The following is a 21,657-nucleotide window of genomic DNA, read 5'->3' on the forward strand; positions in this document are numbered from 1 at the left end:
AATTTAGAATTCTACCTGAACTCGTTGGTTTTACGAACAAGTTTGTCTCTAATTTTTGGTCTTGGGTGCTCGAGACTGTCATATCCAAAAACGGCAATGTACGGTCCATTTCTTCTTCCATGGTGAACTGAATCATCTCGTCGTACCCATTAAAATCACCCAAAATCTCTGATTTCTTTCCTTCTAGTATAGCCATTATTGTATCGTCCACATAGAACCGAAACAACGGGATGAAAAATGGCATCCTCTCTAAGACCACGGTAACTAAATCTTCCATCACAAAATGATGCCAAAACTGGACTGGCGATTCCTCCCACGGTTGTGCCCTCTATTTGCATGTAGACCTTATCATCGAACATGAAGTAGCTTGTATCAAACAGGAAATCAACCAACTGTAGAAAGGTTTTCTTATCTAACTGTGTATAAGCTGATATCACATTCCACCTTTTACTTACAACTTTTTTAACTATTGTTTTTGTTACATTTGTGAAAAGTGAGATCATATAGAGAGATACTAGTATGTATCCTGGAGGTAATATGATATTCTTGGATAGTTCTACAAACTCGAAAGAATTCTCAATCGGGTATTGTATAACAATGTGGTCACTCCCAGTTAGTGAATCATGTAGAAACTTTGCTATACTCCATGAAGGGGAATCGACTCCATTTACGATAGGCCTCAAGTGTACACCTTGTTTATGTGTTTTTCTGAGGCAATGCAATCTTGGTGCTATAAAGTTGTATGTTGTTATCTTCTTTCTTTCAGTTTCCGAGATCACCTCAGTATCATATAGGGCGTCTATCAATCTGTTTGCTTTATTCTGGAAGCGGAAGGTAGGGTCTTCCTTAACCAACTTATATGTCTTCTCATCTTTGAGCATCTCATTGACGTGTTGCAAGTATTCTTCGCGATACATAATCACAGTAGAACCTCCTTTATCTGATCTACTAACTATGATGTCTTTATTTGTCTTCATAAAGTGTTTTGTAAAATTGAACTCAATTTCTTGTGATGAACTATAAAACTCTACATCTGTCCTCATCCTAGGGATTGGTAATAAATCTGGCTTAAATTCAACATTGAATCTAGGCCCAAAGATTCGGTCTTCTTCAACTTCAGGAGGCAGGCTCACATTCGTATAATTATAAAGGAACTTTTTGTTATCTACTTTATCCAAGGTTCTGAGTTTGGACATGTTATGAGACTTAACTCTCTTAAATATAATACTTTAATGAATCAATGTTTTCTAAGGTTGAGAAATGTTCCAAGGATACGTTTTCTTCTTTTTAGGTAGCCTATAAGGTATGTTTTTCTTATGTATGCTTTCCATATGTCCCTGACCTTTCTCATAAAATGAGAAGAGCAATAAGGGTTGACAACGTAGAGTTAGTTTTTTATAATTGGATGACAGTGAATAATTTATATAGTAATCTGAAAGATAAATTAAGTAGAGAACAAAGTTCAAATTTAGTATATGGTATCCCTTGTAGTGACTGCTCAAAAGTTTTTATGTCAGTCAGACAAAACAATATTTAGAGGCTAGAACAAAACAACATAGAAACGATTTAAATGATAAAAAATAAAGACAAGACTGCCCTATGTTCCCACTTCTTTAACATGAATCATCGCATCGATTTTGAAAATGTAAAAATCTATGATAAGGACAAAAATTACGAAAAGAGAAATATTCTTGAGATGATTCACATCAATTTAAACAACAGCATTTATTTAGGTCAGACACCGAACACCTTAGTAAATTATACAGTGTGTGGTGTAATGAATAAATAATATGGTACTTGTGGTAGAGGACGTTGTAACGGTTCAGAAAAACATGTTTTATGTACAAAAAAGTCCCTCGGTTTTCGAGATATTCGAGATTTTCGAAAAATCTAAAGAATTTCACTCATTACCACTTTTTTTGGGTGGCAAGACTCCGAAAGAAGAATTTTCTATCTGTTTTTTGGTTTGTATTCCTGAATGAATGAGCTATCGAATATAAGTTATGATTTTTGAGGAGCATGCATGGTTTTTTTTCAAACAAAGATCTAACTCAGATTCCCTGTTTTGCCTATTTTTTCCAAAGTTCAACCTGAAATGGTGTGGAAAAAAATATAGTAACCTTAATGCCAAATTAAGACAAAACATGCCTGTTTCAAGGAGACTCCAAATTAGTATAACTCACTGTATTTCCAACATTCAATACAATATAAATTCCTATTACAATTGATGAAGGCTTATTTTATAAACCTTGTTTTAAAAATTTTTAGCCACAACTCTCTTTGTGCGCGCGTTTTGTAGGAGGCGCATTTTGGGGTTTGACAGAAGGCGTTGTTGGGCTTTTCCTGATCTTCACAGAAATAGGTAACTTTTTTCCCCACCGAATTGGCGAAAGTTGGGGGCTTCAGCGCAGAGAATTTTACGATATCCTCTTTTGCTTGACGGGGCTCATTTATCAAAATCCAAATCGTTTCATCGAGTTTAGCGATTTCGGCTTTCATGAGCTCATTGGTTTTGCGTAAGTGTGTCAGACCACGGACTCACTTCAGCTAAAGTCTTCTTCGACTTCATCGGAAGTTTCCATGTAGAAACCCTCATTATCTGAGATTTCCGACATGGCTAAACGTTTTTAGTTTTTCACAATGGGGATGAATATCAATAAGAGAAAACAGAACAGAAGTATCCAATTATTATATAGAAAAAGTCTTACATGATGTGATTTGCACAACCAACGATTTTTTGATCTGCACTGTATACAAAACAACAGTAAAACTCATTCAGAAAACTCTTCCGAATAATCAGTATTCAATCAAATTCCTTTGTCGTGTACTCGAGAGATCACAAAACACGTCTGCTCACTGAAAAACTGAAAAAAATGATGAAAAAAAAAATAAATAAAAAAATGAAAAAAAAAAAATTTAAAAATGTTTCATTTGAAGAGAGAAAAAAAATGTGGCTGCAGCACGATGGTTGCCTCACCCATTACACCCGTAGCGTTCGACTATGGTGACCAGACGTCCGTCATTGTGACGGACAGTCACAGAGATGTGGTTTATCTACATCTCCTTCTGACTTTGTGTAGATAAACTACACTTCCTCTACACTGGTGTAAATCAAATCGAGTGTAGAAAAGTGCTACACTTTTTATGCAAACGAAAGGACCTTCAGTATTTTTCTCAAGAAAATTTGAGATGGATAATAAAAAAAAAATGCAAATTTACGGTAGATCTTTCAAGAGAATTTCCATTCCTTAAAAAAACAAAACTTGATTTTTCAATGTACGATGGGTCAATTCAGCATTGTATTTGGAAAAAGAAGGTGTATTATACTGCATGTTTCAAGTAACAAATATAAAAAAATAGTTAATGGAGCGTCTTCCTTTCTGACCAAATATTTCAGACATTCAAATTTTGGGGATGAAGAAGCTTTTCTAGCAACGTCTGAAGCCCTATTCTCATTCCAGAGTGTAATAAGCAACCATTGTATTAAGATTATTATATTCCCGTTTTTGTGTTGTGATAAACTTGTATTATTTTTCTGTTTTCAATAAAAACAAATTTTTTCACTATACGGGGTAGGAAACTGAGTAGCTGGAAGCATATACATACATACATTATTTCCTCTCGTTTTCTTTCACAAAACTAGGCATTCCCCAATTTTAATAGGGAATTGTTTAGTATTGAATGTTGCAAATAAAGTGATTTATACCATTTCGGAATCTCCATGAAACAGGCATGTTTTTTCATAATTTGGCACTAAGGTGACCATATTTTTTTTCACACCAGGTCAGGTTAAACTTTGGAAAAAAATAAGCAAAACAGGAAATTTTAGTAAGATCTTTGTTTGAAAAAAAAACTATTCACGCAACTCAGAAATCATAACTTATACTCGATAGCTCATTTATCCAGGAATATAATCCAAAAAACAGATACAAAAATTCCTACATTTGGAGTCTTTCCACCCAAAACGAAAATTTTTTCTAATTTTCGAAAATCTCGAATATCTCGAAAACCGAGGGAATTTTACTAAACATAAAACATCTTTTTCTGAACCGTCACAACGTCCTCTACCCGCAAGTACCATATTATCCATTCATTACGCCACATCCTGTATAATAGTTTTTTGGTGAAATACAAACACTTAAAAAGAAATAATTAATAAATTTATTAATGGTGTTTTCTTCGTCCATTATAGCTGTCAGGTATTGGATCGTTTTATTCTTCTTATATATAATATATAATATATCATTTTCTGCTTAATCATTGATTTATGTGTTCAGTTCATGGCTTGATATTATCATATGTGGATTAATTTTATTTTCTGTAGCACTCAATTGTGGACACTGCTTTGGGTGGTCCTGTTTGTGTCCGAATTAATAAATAAATAAAATAAATAAATAAATTCATTAATTAAATAAAACAAATGCTGTCAGGTATTCTATTCTTTTATTCTCCTCCACGAACTTTCTCAGGCCAACGTTCGGAGCAGAGCTGCTCCTTTTTCAAGGCTAAAAATACAGGCCATTAGGACAAACAAAATATACAAGAAAAATGTTCTCTACAATTATACCTTTCAAAATTTCTCGATTATGGAGATATATTCCAGGAAAAATTGATTTCTCAGTGTAGCACATCGAATTCGTAAAAAAGCATAAGTACAGATGATCTCTATGAAATGTCTTTGTCACAGATTACAGAGTAGAATAGATCTGACACTCACGTTCTACGATGCAAAATACAGTTTATCCCGCCCTCAGCGCCCCCATGCGGCTGCCACCCAACTAACCGGGAGAAATGTCGGTATAACTGGAAACTGCAATCGCATGGCGCGAAATTTAAATTAGCCCATTCACTGGTATTTTAGACGTCGATAGTATAATATGGATTATTAGGGCGAATTTTAAGGAGAAATAAAACTTGTCATGAAAAATATACATATATTGATATACCCAGCACAGGAAAAAAAAATATGGAAATACATAAGCTATAATTATGGCAATGAATATATGAGCAGAGGTAAAATGTCAATAGGGTCACATATCTTCGTAAGACAATAATTATAATAAACAGTAATAATATTAATAAAGAATGATCACGCCTGAACAGGGAGGCAATGAATAAAATAATGAGGATAAATTCAGATGCATACCACCCGACGATATGAATATCGACAAGCTGGCTAGCTCAATTCAGATCGTAACACTTGTCGATATTCATATCGTCGGGTGGTATGCATCTGAATTTATCCTCATCAGTAATAATATTGTTCATAGGAAATGAGGTCGAAATTATTATATGTTCAGAAATCTTCAACATTATCCAAAAAGGACACAATGTTTGTTGGGAGTCGGCAATAGAAATCAAAAACAGCATGCCAAAGCTTAGAATGCATGAATAATTCGGAAAAGAAAAAATTAGTTGCCCAAAGACCTATGTGGATTTCATATTTTCCTGCAGGAAAGATTTCAAAGTCTCTAAACAACGACTCCCTGTTTTATCTTCCTCACAGTTAGATCACCAGGAATGCACCGACATGAAATTATTAATAACTAAAGTTTTGAATGATGAAATAAAGTGTTCAACATTTGGGTTAGTATTCCTTACTCCATGTGCTCTAGTGTACCCAAAAAAGTTTACTGAACAATCTTGATTGAAAGCCCCAGTGAGAATATATTTAAAGTGATAATCATTGAACAGTTTTTGAGTAAGGTAAAGGAATGCGTTCAATGTTGTCACTATATTCTTCAAAGTGGGCACCACAATGGATCTTTTCTTTCGAGGGCAATAAAATGAAATACTGTTGAAAATTTGTATCGCCTGCTCCCAAACAACATTGTGTTCTGTTTGAATACTAACCGTCTTCTTTAAGAGTTTCGCAGTGGATGTCCAAGCTCTGGATACATTCAATGAATCAAATAACTCATCCAAGAATAGTTATAACGTCAGCAGTGTCGATAGCCTCTCTGTGAAGCTGAAGCGGATGCTTGATTTCTAAAAAGGAAAATAGTAAATTTTGGTATTATTATGTTTCAAAAAATACTTACCCCATTGAGAAATGAGCTTCATCATTGACCCCACGGAGTGGCTTAATAACTGACTACACAGTTTGACTTTCATTTCCATTAACACAATTTTTAAAGGGTTTGGTTGGATTGGTTTAAGTATAAACGATTAATGTTATAATTACGTGGTTCTTTGAATCAAATATTTCTTACAAGAAAATTGATTTCCTGATAAAACTGTCGAGTTCAATAAATGGGTATTTTTAATTTACTCTCGTATAAGATCTCGTTTGTAAACAAGAATTTGCATTAAAGCATATTGACATTGACACTGTTGGCGTTCACAAATCCAATATGTCAGAATACAGTAATCTGTGGAGAATATGATATATATTTTCGTATGCAGTGCCACATAGCGATTGATTGCAGAACTAAAAACCGTATTTGGGGTGGGGGTAAGGAAGTGTCAAGCCCCTGGTCTTTGTCATCAGTAGACTGAAAAATGTCATGTCATGAAGTAATGTCAATAACATAGAATATCATCAAAAAGGATAAAAATTAAACAATTGTAAATCTTAATGTAATGAAGGTTAAGTGGAAAACGAATGCATTGGGGATCATGAAAAAGTTACATACATACATAATATCATTTTAAAGTAGAACATACAAATATAAATCCAGAGAGCACATCATACTCCCAAATTATATCGAGCAAATAATCATATAGACTACTCAGATCTTTGACATCATCTCCGTAGTTAACTGTCATACATTTTCTTATGTATAGTCCATTCAAGAATGATTGACATCTCAGTAGGTCTTGAAAGTCCAGGTGCAGCTTAATATTTGGTCACAAAAGATTTCCAAAAATTTCTGTAGTTTCAGTCACAGAACTGGAATATATTAATATAACCTTGAAAAGTATATGAAAATGAGAAATTTTTAAATTTGAAGCATATTTATCAGCATTCAGAATTGACACAACTATGTTTCCAATTCGTACGATCAAATTAAGAACATAAAAAGCTGTACAAAATTCAAATAACCGTCGGAAGTGCATAGATTCACATAGAATAAGTCTATAGATCAATGTTTATTCACATTACCAACCTGAATTCCGCAACACAAAATCTGAACTTATGGGCTATTACCAACTTAAATTCGATTTTCCATAGCCACCCGAGATGTCAATCATTCTTGAATGGACTATATATCATTTCGATAATATTTATTCTATATAGGTGTTTTTCTCTGTCCAAAATGGTATTATTAAGGAAGTCAAATGTGTGCCCTCTGTGTGTGCGTGTGTTGTCAGTGCAGTCTTGTTTTGGTTCTTGAAGTCTCTTATGTCATATCTATGTTGTCTAAGTCTCTCTTTAAGGTGTTGTCTGGTCTGTCCAATGTATGTGTTATTACAATTTTCACAAGGGATCTGATATACCACATGAAACATTATAAAATGCGCATGTGCAGTCCAACTCATTAAAGATCTTTGCAATTCTGTATGATAATCAATAACAAAATCAGAAGTAGATCGGTAAAACACGTTTTATTGAATGTATGATAAGTTGGGTATAAGTGGAAATTTGAAGAAATTTCTATTTTGTGTTTTGGTGCCTAATGTTATCAGCGTCATCAAGAACCTTTCTGATCATTTCAGCTTTTGTTTCATTCAATTCATAAATTTATTCATTTATTTTATTTATTTATTATTTCGGACACAAACAGGACCAACCCCAAGCAGTGTCCACAATTCAGTGCTAAAGAAAAAAAAATTAATCCACATATGAATATCAAGCCATGAACTGAACATATAAATCAATGATTAAACAGAAAATGATATATTATTGTAAAAAACAGTGTGGTATACATAAAGATTCATCTGAGTGACCTCAACCAACCAGTACCTCGAGTGAAGTAACAACGGCGAAAATAACCAACAAGAATGAACCGAAACCTAGAGGCAGAGTCAGAAAATATATCAATGTTAGTGACATTAGACAGCTCATTATGTGTTTTCATTAATCTGTGAATTGGAGAACTAAGAAAATAGTAGTCGCGAAATCAGTAAAAAATGTATCCGTGTGTGCCGGGGGAACGACCAACCTCACAGAGTGAGACAAATGAGTACAATAAATTTTTCTTGTTCACCAGTTCGTAAGTGAACATTGCATCAGCTATCCTTTTGCGATGTTCAAGGGGAATAAAGTTTAATTTCTGATAAAATTTGGATGTACTATTCACAAGAGGGAAAAATCGTCTCTGGCAATGTCTCACGAACCTCCTCTAAACACCCTCCAGTCTATCTATATAAATCCCATAGCGCGGGTTCCACACAACAGACCCAAAACATAAGACATACGTCGGCACTCGAAAATATGAAATATGAAACCAAGCATCCGATTGGCCCTTTTCGAAATATTGAAGATATGTTAATCGAAGAGCAATTTGGAGTCCAATATGATAACCAGATCTTTCACGGAGTTGACGTTAGAAATAGGCTCACCGAAAATTCGGTATGTAACTGGTACAGACATGGGTTTTCTGGAGAAGGCAATGGAGCAGCATTTAGATAGGTTCAGAAGAAGATTGTTGTTCCTGCAAAAACAAGCAAATCGATTTAAATCTTCTTGAATACGTAGTGTGTCGTTAGGACAAGAAATAGAATGAAACATCTTTAGATCATCGGCATAAAGAAGAACTTTAAATTTAAAACATCTAACAACGTCGTTAATAAAAAGCAAAAAAAGTAATGGGCCTAAATGGGACCCCTGAGGTACACTCGATGTGATATGAACCGCTTCAAATCTGAAACCACCCAAACAAACACGCTGATGTCTATTAGTCAATAGGACCCAAACCACCGGAGAAGACTCCCACATACACTAAACCCAGCAAGCTTAGAAATCATTATGGAGTGGTCAATTCTATCTAAAGTGTTGCTAAAGTCGGTATAGACAGCCCCAACCGAAAGTCCAGAATCCAAGATATATTCCACATATAAGGACATATTAATCTCCACTGAGCGATTTATCATGAAACCAAGTTGTTCGGTGTTCAGTATTTTCTTGAAATCAAAATAAAGGAAATCCGTCACGATGCTCTCAAACAACTTACCAATTGCGCAGAGTTTAGAAATGAGTCTGTAGTTCTCAACAAGATTTTTGTTCCCTGATCTGAATATTCGGGTGATACTTCTAACTTTCCATTTATAAGGGAAGCAACCATCCTTTAACGACTTGTTGAATAAAATAAATAGAGGTTCAACAATCACATCGCAACAATTTTCAGGAAAGAAGAAGGAATACCATCAAGGCCGGGACTCGCATTGCGCATGGACGCGATCTTAGCACGAATATCATCGCGCTCAATACTAAAATTACATAAATGCAGAAGGTTCATTATAGATTATAGCCGAGGAAGGAAGAAAAACTGAGGCAAAATAATCAGAGAACCAATTACAAGTTTCTTGCGGGCTAGTCGAAACACCACTAGGTGTACCGACAGAATCAGGCAAACAAGGAGAACCCTTCTTATTCCCCACATATCGCCAGAAAAACTTAGGATCATCCACAATGTTACCCTCTACACTCGCCAAATACTTTTTGTAATCCTCTGAGATCAGATGCCTGGCTGTAGCCCTCAAAAGCTTGAATGTAACGTAATCCAAGGAGTTGGCATACATCTTCCACCGCTTACGATTTTTTTTCCCTTATGGTTTTGATAGAAACTAGGGAGTACCAAGTTGGATATTTTCTGCAGTATTTGGGGTAGGAAGGGACTGAACTATCGAATATATCATCCAAAATCTCATAGAATCTATCCACTGCAGTATCCAGATCTTGATAAGACAACTCGCTGGTCCAATCAATGGCACCAAGAGCTTCATTTATCGCACCAAAGTCCATACGATTGAAATTTCGATGTGAATTACCCAAACATTTCTTATGATGAGCAGGAAGATTTATATTAAACTGTAAAGTATTATGACTTGGATCTTCAGGAACTAGAGGGAATTCAGAGAGTTGAAAATCGGTTATATTGAAATTGTTATTAAAAACTAAGTCAAGTGTATTTCCGGGACATTGACAAAGCTGTTGAACTGATTCAAGCCCGATAGGGAAATGGCGTTCACGAACGAAGCAGAACAGGGATCTCTAGCATTACTTGAGATACAGAAGGAATTGAGTGGGTTCATATTCCACTTTATTTCTGGCAAGTTGAAGACGCCGCAGATAACAAAGGTATCGTTACAATTATTATTATTAACTATATCACATATGCTACTTGTGAAGGAAGTTAACGCCACCATAAAAAGAAAATATATATTGTAACATTTTCTTCACTTAATTAAAACGTCTGACTGATATAAATTATTTATTTACATTTGATACACTTATAACTGACAAAGTAACTATGTCACTACTATTTATTTCCACTCGTATTTATTTCCATAAGTCCGTCGCTTGCACTGTGAACTATAACTGTACTGGACTACCTGCTCCTCCCATAGGCTTATATTGGCGCCGGAAACATTCCCGCGCCATTCGCGATTCTTCTAGAATAGGCTGACCAGATTATCCCCAGTTCAATGACGGACGGATCTGGTGAATGTGTATATATTTATATACAGGGCAAGTCTTTGCTTCGTAAAAGACATATTTTTACAGTAAATTATTGAGTTCGAAAGAAAAAATTTTCATGTATAATATTTTTTCCGATTTAGCCCTGATAAAAAGATATAGATTTAAAAAGAACTGTGTGCGATCAAAGTAACCAATTTTTCGAATTTCACAGATATTTTTTATTTATGAACGCCAACTTACTCGAAAACTATATTCCGAAATTCATTTCATTCGATAAAACCGTTTGGGAGAACTGAAAATAACATTTTTCATCATGTTTTTCAGCAACCTCTATCTTTCAAACCGAGCCGATTCGGAAAAATTGGTGAAGGAAAAAAGTGTTTCCTTAGACCTCAAGAATCTAATGTAAAATATTTGTACGAGTCAAAGACTCACCCTGTATATGCTTCCAGCTACTCAGTTTCCTACTCCGTATAGTGAAAAAAAAATTATTGAAAACAGAAAAATAATACAAGTTCATCACAGCACAAAAACGAAAATATAATAATCTTAATACAATGGTTGTTTACTACACTGTGGAATGAGAATAGGGCTTCAGGCATTGGTAGAAAAGCTTCTTCATCCCCAAAATTTGAATGTCTGAAATATTTGGTCAGAAAGGAAGACGCTGCTGCATTAACTATTTTTTTTAAGTTTCTTACTTGAAACATGCCCTATAATATACCTTCTTTCTCCAAATACAATGCTGAATTGACCCTTCGTACATTGAAAAATCAAGTTTTGTTTTTTTAAGGAATGGAAATTCTCTTGAAAGTTCTACCGTAAATTTGCACTTTCTTTTTTTATTATCCATCTCAAATTTTCTTGAGAAAAATACTGAATTAAATTCAAGATTTTGACGGACATTTTGATGGACGTTTTCCAGTGACGGACTTCTTGGACGATTGACGGACTGTCCGTCTGGTCACCGTATCCTAGAAGCAAGCGGCCGCCAAGGCCGGACTGGTTACACTGTCCCCTCCTTAAGCCTGTTCTATCCCAGAACATATTCCGTGGACCGTGGCGAAACCTGCACTCATTACCATTCCTATAGTAGACTTTCTGATGGAAGTAGCACTCCACAGTTTTGCTAGGGTCCTTGGTTTGCTTCGGGTTGAATTTGCATACTAGGATCCGCATACTAGTCTTCTTAAATACCACCTTCAGCATGATTCGCCCAACCCGCCAATTCAGCTGGTCCAGTCCGCAACCCAGCTTGGGAACAGCTAATTTCCTAACTCCAAAGCGCTGAAGGTCTTCTTTCAAGTTACGCAGTGCCGTCCATAGATTTTGATATGTTGGATTCTGATGGGAATGTTGCTTGGTTTCTAGACAATAAATGAACCGACCTTCAGCCTTCAATTTCAAAGCTTTTCCGATTCTTGGCTGTTGTCGCAATAGTTCTTTTTGTCGTCCAAAGTTGTGTCTGAATACTCTTGCTATTCCTTTGCTCATACGAAGGTTGTTTGCTAAACAATGAGCGAGAGAGTATTTCTCAGAAACGGTAAAGAGGTCTTGATCTACTTCCTGTGTGACGCCAAACCGTGCACCGCGTGTCTCACCCTAGCAATCCATAAACTTCTGGTAATCACTGCTACCTAGCAACACAAGACATTTTTTTCTTCGTCCTGCGTGTAAGGTGCTAATCGGTCGACCTTCGGTTTTCCTCTGGGGAGCTTCCTTATCCTGTGAACTACATCATTTATTCTCTTGATAACTTCACCTCCCACTGTCTACGCAACTTCGGAGAAAAACCTTTCTTCCTTCGTGGATTATGTAGCCACACCAGATCTCCAGCAGTGAATCCACCTTCAATAGCCTTGATGACGTAGCGCATTATCACTTGCTTGCTGCATTTGATTGCGTACCTTGTCATGAATGTAATCCAGTCTCTTAATTTACTAACCTAGTCCTCCCCAGCTACGTCTTCTCCAGGCTTACATCCACAAAATGATGCAGTATCTCAAGTGGGACTCGACCAAGGCGAAGTAAACCATCCGCAAAGCTTCAACAGACAAAGTCGATGACCGAGCTCAAAAGGCAAAGGCATTTTTGCTGACCGCCCGTGCAACGGCAGTGGCCTGAGCAGTCCATGTTAGCCTATCATCTAACAGAACACCCAGAAATCTAACGCACCTCAGCTTTCGCTCTGGCAAAGATCTCAAACTGCAAACCAAACTCGATTTGGACTCATTCATGGATAATCTGTTCGCAGAAAACCATTCAAAAGCCCTCTGCCTCCCCCGATGCCCAAATCAGACCTGCCAACTCCGAAGACTTAACGAGGACAGTGGTATCATCAGCGAAGAAAGTGGCCAGCGCACCCGTTACATACTCTGGGAATTCATTTATAAATATCAAAAATAATATTGGTCCTAAATCTGAACCTTGCGAGATTCCAGTGATCAAGGATCTTAAACCAGAGCACGACTCGCACAGTCATCGACCCTATAATTCTTAAGCTTACACAGCAGTGTGTCATGGGAGACACAGTTAAAGGCCCTTAAAAGGTCAAGAAACAATGACACTGAGTGCAAACCAAGCTCAAAGCACTCCAGAATTGATCCAACCAAATCTTGAAGAGCTGCCCCAGTATTGCGACCCCTCCTGAAACCAAATTGCCTTTCCGAAAATAACTTATTGCTCTCGAAATATTCCACAAGCTGACTGCAGATCAACCTCTCCAGAATCTTCGAAAAGACTGGCACCACGGATATAGGTCGGTAGTATATTTTTCGCCATCTCCTCATTACATAGGAATAAAAACCCACTCTGTATGTATTCTCTACAGTCTACACTATAGTGAAACTTCCATTAAAATCGGACATCTGGTTCCGGAGTTATGGAAAGACAAACACACAAACAAACTGAAAAACACAGAACTTTCACCTTTGTAATATTACTGAGGTTAAATTCTCTACACTATTTAGGTGATTTTTGAAAATTTACTATGTCGATGATTAATCACAAAACCAACTTTTTCGCTCAGTAGGAATATTGAGTAAATTTGAAGAAACGGTTATTAGATGAGATGATATCCATAAAACAAGACAAAAATTCCATTAACAAAAGAAATGACATGAAAAGTCAAATACCGCATATTATTATCTAATTGGAAAAATCAAAAATAAATAGATGTTGTCCAACCCGAGTGTGTAAATTGCCATAATGATCCGCGCATACTCCAGAAACATCTAAGTTAATGATTCAATGACATCACATTAGTATTCTCAAAGATTCAGATGTGAGCAGTATAGTTATTCTTTCCAAAATTTCGATTTATGACAACGTAATTTATGACATCGGAACCACAAAAGGTGAAAATGTAAGTTTCTCATAATTTTCCGAAACCCTTTCACTTATATATTTGAGTGTGTATGTATTTTAAAAATAAGTTTTTTAAAAACAAGATTTCAATCTTTTAAGAGTAAGTTTCGAACATCTCATCATCATTCATCTCTACACTATTGGCGAATCCAAAAATCTAGACGCCCTCTGCCGACTGAATTACGAAACTACTTTGTCAGTAGTGCAAAGTCAAAACAAGTTTTGTTTCTTATGTTTTCTCTTATCTCACGTTGTCCAACAAAGTATTATAATTATTATTTGGAGAAGTTATATTGGGATTATTGTCTGGGTTTCTGAATAGAAATATTGATTCCGAAAAAATATTGGAAATGATATTTATACCAGTGCTTTCAACTGGCAGGAGTTAGGTTAAACAATTTTTCTTTGCGAGAGTTTTCTGCTAAATTCAATTGACGATTTAGAAATACAATTTCATAATTTTCATACTTCCAAATGAATGCTTTTTCTCATCTGTAGAACTTGTTCCATGAGCCGAATCATATTTATGTCCCTTGAGATTTCAGTATGAGGAATACCTCTATATCATAACATGGAATTGAAATACTTTAAATAGAAACTTCACGAACTCAGTATATGCTACCTCAACATTATTAGCTAGGTTCAATTCAAGAAGGAATCTGTGAAATAATAGGATTTTGTGTCTAGGTACAGTGGATCACCAATATCATCGCTCAATTTTATTCCACAATTCATCCCTTTCAAATGAAGTAGGTATTTCCAAAGAATGTTGATCTTTCTTTACGAAACTAAATCAATCAATTCACTTCCGATATTTCCGATAAATATCTTGGTTTACTAAAAAAACTCTGTTAGGCCGTACAAATCTCGAAAAGAGTACTGACAAATGTCAAAGTTTGTTTTCATTTCGCAGCGCCCTCAACGGTAATTGGAATCGCGAATAGTGAAATTCCCATCAAAATCGAACATCTGGTTCCGCAGATATGTTCCGCAAACATACAAACCATCAAATAAACACACCGACATAATACATATTTATAACGATGAGAATATTATCAGCATTGAGGAAATATTGCTGTTGATTGTGCCGCAAAAATTTGCTATTTGAAATAAAAACAGAAGTGTCACAGCAACTGTTTCTACACCATTTAATTTATCAAAAGCCATTAGAAATTATAGAATATTTTTTGTTAAGTCAGTTTTTCCTTTATAATTTTTCTCTTTGTTTGGTTGCTTTTCTGACAGAATAATCAAATATCCCGTGAAAAAATTATCATATTATGGTTCATCATTGAATTTGGCCCAATACAAAATTCACAAAATCCAGTGACTCGTTTAGGCTAAACATACTGTACACAAGAGAAAATACTGCTGTAGTAAATAGGGCTCGGCTGCAAGTTGTCGAAAAGGTGAATAAAAAAAACCAATGCGAAAAGAAAGGGATAGAACAAATAATACCGACTCCGTTACCATGTTACCTCAGGTAACAGGTTGGGTTATGAACATGGCAAAACATCAGGTGAAACGCCAATTTTAACATTCAAAAAGTATTCATCCGTGAATCCATTCATCAATATAATGTTAACAATTAATTATTACTTTCTATAACTAAAGTATTTCTACTATTTCTTTCAGGAGAATAATGTCCATCCTCACTTTGAAGACAGTAATCTTTTTATGTGCATCCATTTCTTTCATGGATTTCATTCTACAGTCATATGCAGTAGTGATAAGCGCACCAACAGAACAATCCAAGAGAATAGTTTGTTACTATACTTTTCCTACCAAAACCTATAACCTGAAACCACAAGATATTGATTCCAAAATGTGCACCCATATCATTGTTGGTTTTGTGACATTGGATAATGGTTCCATCGATATCGACCAAAATCAAAAGAAAACAATTGAGGAAGTTATTCGTCTGAAAAAGAAAAACACGAACTTGAAAGTAATGTTATCCATAGGAGGAGGTGGAGGTCAGTATGGATTTCCTGAAATGGTGAATAGTTCAATGAATAGAAATAGGTGAGTAATTTTCTTACGACAACAGTTTCAGTTCAACTTTTATCACAAATCATATTCTATATATTCTATACTTCCTATTTTTCTCTTTTGTATCCGATAAGGTGGAAAAGTAATTCGCGCTTATGCTGCAAACATCACCTTCATGGAAAAGAAGAAAAAGCATTTAGACATGTATATGCATAAATGCTAGGTTCTTATAAATGTCTAGGGTCTAATTATATTCTTCTGAGCGGTTCTTAAATCAGAAACACAACTTAATACAACCTTTACGCCTCAATATACAATCCGTCGTAACTGCTTTTAATTTCTAGAGAACGGTCGCGTCTCGACTAACGATATTTTTCAACCCTCTTATAGTTATTTTCCTATCAAGTGCGGAAAGTGATACTTGCCCGCACGAAACAGCCGTTGCCCGAACGATGCGAAGCAGAGTTCGGGTAAGCAGTTGAGTGCGGGCAAGACACTTTCCGCAAGAGTTAGGAACAATATTTTTTCTACAAGCGCTTGAAATATATAAATGTATCCATTTTACGAAACAGATCATATCTCATTTGATTAATTCATATATAATGACAGACGTTATTCTGCATGTCGTTACTAAGGGTTTCTCATCGTTGACGTTCTGTGCATAGAAACACGATAGAATTCAATTTACTCTATAATATTTGCGTGCGGGAAAAACCCCTGCTAATCCATTCCCGCACGCAAATGCGTGCGGGAAAGAAATAGCAGGCGTTTTTCCCGCACGTTTTGGGAAAGTGACTCTTTGCAACTTGGAATGCGCGCGGGAAAAAGGTTGAACGCGCACGCTTGTAGAAAAAACAATTTTCCGACGAATTCTAACGTCTTTTCCAATTTACGTCTAAATTGACAACCCCCTTAGCTTACCTTTTTTCTATCAGTATATCATTATCCTAGCAATAGAAACAACAATAGAACAACAACAACGTAATAGTAAATCAAGAATAGCTTCCTACATGTATGTAACACCCAGCGCGAATAGCGGTGTGCTATTTTTTTGTTATCGTCGATAAGCCCTATCTCTAAGTTTCATCATATATTTAATATTGTTAAATAGTTATCCAGGGCGTGAAAGGCCGTTCGTAGAGCCTTTTCTGATTATAGGGAGCGTGTTTATCAATAAGTTCCCGGATGTTTTCATTAAAAAATTCAACTTTTTTTTCTAAATCGGTCGTTCTATAGATAACCTCCCAATTCATTTCCAATGCATCCGAGTTGAATCGATCCATGTCTATGTTGCCATAGTCTCGGTATTTTATATATTTGGGTTCGATTTGAAAACTTTGCATTTGTAACTGGGCATAAATGAGCTTGTGGTCACTCAGCGTCTCAGAAACAGTAACAGTAGAAGCCTGTACAGAGTTGTCATTGTAATTTGTAATTATTACATCAATCAGTTTTTTCGATCCTGTTCTCCGATCAAATCTTGTATATTCTTTGATGTGTTGCCTGAAATTGAACTTACCGATAAGATCGATAAATTTTTTTGTTTCTGAATTGTTCTCCAAAAAATCAACGTTTACATCTCCCAAAAAACCAACACATCATATGAAATAAAAGTTTGAAGCCAAACGTTCTCCAAAGTGTCCAAAAATATACCAGTGTTGTACTTAGGGGGCTTGTACAGAGTTGATATTAAAATTATTTTTTTATTTATTGTCAAACTGATAGCTATATATTCGAACGGTAATTATGCAACGGTAAATAATAATTCACGGCGCATGAAATCTCGAGTAAATTTTCTAGAGAATTCTCGGCTGTTGCCAACGGGCATAAGGAAGTACCCAACAAAGTATCCAATAGCTGTTGAGTACCCTTCTTGATATGCAACAACACCTCTTAGAAAGAGGATTTGTTTTGATTCTGTTCTTAAGGATTTGGGCAAATCACAGTGCTTTGTTGGTTGGAAGGAAAGTACTTCAAAGATTAGTTGTTTTTTTCGTTTTTGTCATTGAAACATTTTTGTATCGCTTTTTCGCCCAAAACTGGACTTAATAGTCGAAATAAATGTGAATCATTATTTTCGATATCAATCTGGAGCACTTTTTCAGAATCCTGTGATCTATCCACAATTTTCCCAACCAACTGGCTCTTGCAATATCGGCAAGAGCCAGTGAATTTGATGTACTCACTACAATTATCAGCTGATATATATTATTACCTTCAAATGAAAACAACAAGGAAGATTTGCTTCAATGTAGAACTTCTGACTGGTGCTATCACACCATCCTTTCTTTGAAAGAACTAGTGGACTTCTAGTACTTGTCGTTTATAATTTCAAGTGAACTTAAACATCATTCAATTTTACACCTAAATGGTACTCTTGATGAAACTCGATACTGTGAACCGTTTTGGAATATTTTGATTTAAAATTTATGAAGAAATATCCGATGCTGGTATAAAGTAATGGTCGGTAATGGTGAAGCTATCAATTATTATTTTTATGAATTATAGTATGCATTACGTGAATCAAAAAGTTTTTGCACCATCGATAAAACAAATACATGTTAAAAAATTGGGATGTAGGGCTCAACTGTCAGAAGCATCGGGAATCGAGTCATATGGACAGACAGGAGACTGGTCTATAATAAAATAAATAAATGTCGGTTCGTTGAAGAAAAAGTCATTAAATCCAAATCAATTTACAGATTTAAATATGTAGTACAGATTTGTTTTTAAGGAGCAATCTGACATCCCTTGTTTTCACTTCTGATTCTTTTGTTATCCGTTGAGGTAATATTACACTAGCAGGGCACTTTTATTTGTCTATAGCCAATAGGTGAAAAAAAAAATGAATGGTGAGCTTTCGATCGGGATCAATATCGAAAAAATCCGTTGAGGTGCCCTACTAGTGTGATATTACACTAGCAGCGCACTCGTAATTACCTATAACCCGGTAACGGCAACTGGTAGAGAACAACGAATTGCAGATTTGAAAAGAGCAAAACACATATATCCCAAAAACTAGGCTGAGAAAAAATTCGTAAAGTATAAATGAGCAAAACGAAAGAACTGATGAGCAAAACGGAGCAAAACGAGGGCTTTCGATCGAAACCAATATCGGAAAGATCCGTTGAGGTGCCCTGCTAGTGTAGATAATATTACACCAGCAGGGCACTTTTGATTATCTATATCTCGGTAACGGTAAGTTGTAGAGGAAAACTAATTGCAGATTTGAAAAGAGCAAAACGAGAGCAAAACGCGGATATCCCACAAGCTAGGTGAAGAAAAAAAAAATTTTCCTCTCTGAAAACTCGTAAAGTATAAATGAACAAAACGCACGGACTGGTGAGCAAAACGAGAGCTTTCGAATGATGCCAATATTGGAAAGATCCGTTTAGGTGCCCTGGTGGTGTAATATTACACCAGCAGGGCACTTTGAATTGTCTATAGCTCATTGTATATAGGTGAGCAAAATAAACTGAGTGTTGAGCAAAACGGAGCAAAATGAGCGCGAAAGGAGGGCATAAAAATCGTAAAAATTCTTTGAGGTGCCCTGCTAGTGTAATGCCGCTCAGCACAACAACGGGCGATGCTAGGGGTTCGCAGTCACGGATGCTTATCAAGATTTTTCGCCAAGAATTTGCAACAAAATACCAGCTTCTGCGGTTCCTCATTACAATGACCATCCAGATTCTGTTCAAACTTTCACAGATAAACACAATAGACCTGAAGTTATATTACTGAATAAAGATGATGATTATTTCAAGAGATTCGTTTTCCGGATATCCTATAAGTCATAATAAGTTCTGACTCTAGTTGTAGTGTAATTATATAAATTTCTTTTAGAAAAGATACCTAAATTGTTAGATGATCTAGATGAGGTTCCTTTCTCATATAGGGAGCCATACAAATAATCAATCTTTATTTCTGAAACCAACTGATCCAGAGGAAATTGTAAACATAATTTCGAAAATTAAAACTAAATTTTCTAGTGGCGTTGATAGTGTGCCAATGAATGTGATAAAATTATGCACTGATGAAATTAAACATGTATTATCATACATTATAAATAATTCCTTTAAATATGGAATATTTCCTAGTAGATTAAAGTTTGCTTTAATCAAACCAATATATAAGAAGGGAAATGTGACTTTGATGGATAGTTATAGGCCAATAAGTTTGCTATCAAATTTTTCAAAAATATTCGAACATGCTTTTTGTGATAGACTTCTCATGTTTTTGAATGGATGTAGTTCCTTTAATAGTTCACAACATGGATACTTGGGAGGTAGGTCAACCCAGTCAGCACTGAATCAATTTACTGAAGTAATAATTAAAATACTTGAAGAAGATAAACTAGGACTGGGAATATTTTTAGACTTAACTAGTGCATATGATTGTCTTTTTAGACAGTTCCTTTCAGTGAAATTAGAAAAAATAGGTCTGAGAGGTTGTGTAAAGGACTGGATTGATTCCTATCTTTCAGGTCGCCAACAAAGTGTTTGTATCACTAACAACGGGAAAGATTATAAGTCTGAGTTTGCTGAGTCGAAATTTGGTATACCACAGGGAAGTGTCCTAGGCCCGGTTTTATTCATTATTTTCATTAACGATCTGTGTACATTGGAGAGGGATTATTTCGATGCGATAACATGTTTTGTAGATGACACTAATGTCATTCTGGGGGATAGAGAGTTTAAATATCTGGAAACTAGAGCAGAATTGGCTTTCAAACAGTTAAAATCTTGGTTCACTGCTAACAAGTTGATAATTAATGATGAAAAAACTAAAGTAGTTTTATTCAGCACTCAGAGGTCTGTTAAGAGTAGAAATGATACTGTTCAAATTGATGGATTGAATATTAAAATTGAAGAGTCAACAAAATTTTTGGGAGTTTATATAGATCAGTACTTGAAGTGGACTTGTCATATTGATTATTTATCAGGAAAGCTCTGTAGAATTGGATATGGCTTTCGTTTACTGTCAGATTATTTAGATTATAAGACCTTGAAGATAGTATATTATGCAAACTTTGAGTCTGTGTTAAGATATGGTATTGTTTGCTGGGGTTCTAGTTCAGAGGTGCGGAAATTATTTGTCATACAAAAGAGAATTTTGAGATTGTTGTCTAAATTAGGAGTTCTTGATTCATGTAGAGGAGTGTTTAAAAAAAATGGTATCTTGACAGTTTACGGTATTTATTTGTATGAATGCCTGATTTATTTCTTCAGAAACAAGGCCAGTTTTGCGATACATATGCCAGACCATAAATATGAGACAAGAACTCTAGATTTCAATTACCCTAAGCATAGGTTGACACTGACAGAAAAACATCCTTCATACAATGACATGTGTATTAGAGTTTATAATAGATTACCTAATGAAATTAAGAGAATTAATAATTTTAATTCATTTAAAAAGAAAGTAAAAGAAATGCTTATTAACTTAGAACCCTACTCTCTGCTAGAGTATTTTGATGTTCAGTAGGGGTAGGGAGTATTTTTGTTTGCGGTTTTTTGTTGACACTATTTAGTTGTGTGTGTAGCATAAATGTATTTGTGCTGTACATGCTTCGAAATAAAGACTGTTATCTATCTATCTATCTATCTATAGTTTTATACAACAAGTGAGTTAAATGAATGAACAAACAACCCACGAGCCCGCAGGTCGAGTAGGGTTTATTTCTTCCATAATAAATAAACATTTATAACCCACGC

General features: G+C 35.4%; 1 protein-coding gene across 6 annotated transcripts in view; it reads left to right on the top strand.

Moving 5' to 3' along the window:
* Window positions 1–21,657, top strand: part of LOC123317420 (chitinase-3-like protein 1) — a 215,351-nt gene that overhangs the window by 145,397 nt on the left and 48,297 nt on the right. For 4 of the 6 annotated variants that reach the window (XM_044903944.1, XM_044903946.1, XM_044903948.1 and 1 more), the window contains exon 2: window positions 15,587–15,976. In XM_044903944.1, the coding sequence (XP_044759879.1) occupies window positions 15,594–15,976 (383 nt within the window). In that variant the 5' untranslated portion in view covers window positions 15,587–15,593. Of the gene's footprint in view, window positions 1–13,905; window positions 13,950–15,586; window positions 15,977–21,657 lie in introns of those variants that run through there. The other 2 variants (XM_044903943.1, XM_044903947.1) reach the window with 1 other exon arrangement.

This window comes from Coccinella septempunctata, chromosome 7 (assembly GCF_907165205.1).
Source record: "Coccinella septempunctata chromosome 7, icCocSept1.1, whole genome shotgun sequence".
NCBI classification, from domain to species: Eukaryota; Metazoa; Arthropoda; class Insecta; order Coleoptera; family Coccinellidae; genus Coccinella; species Coccinella septempunctata.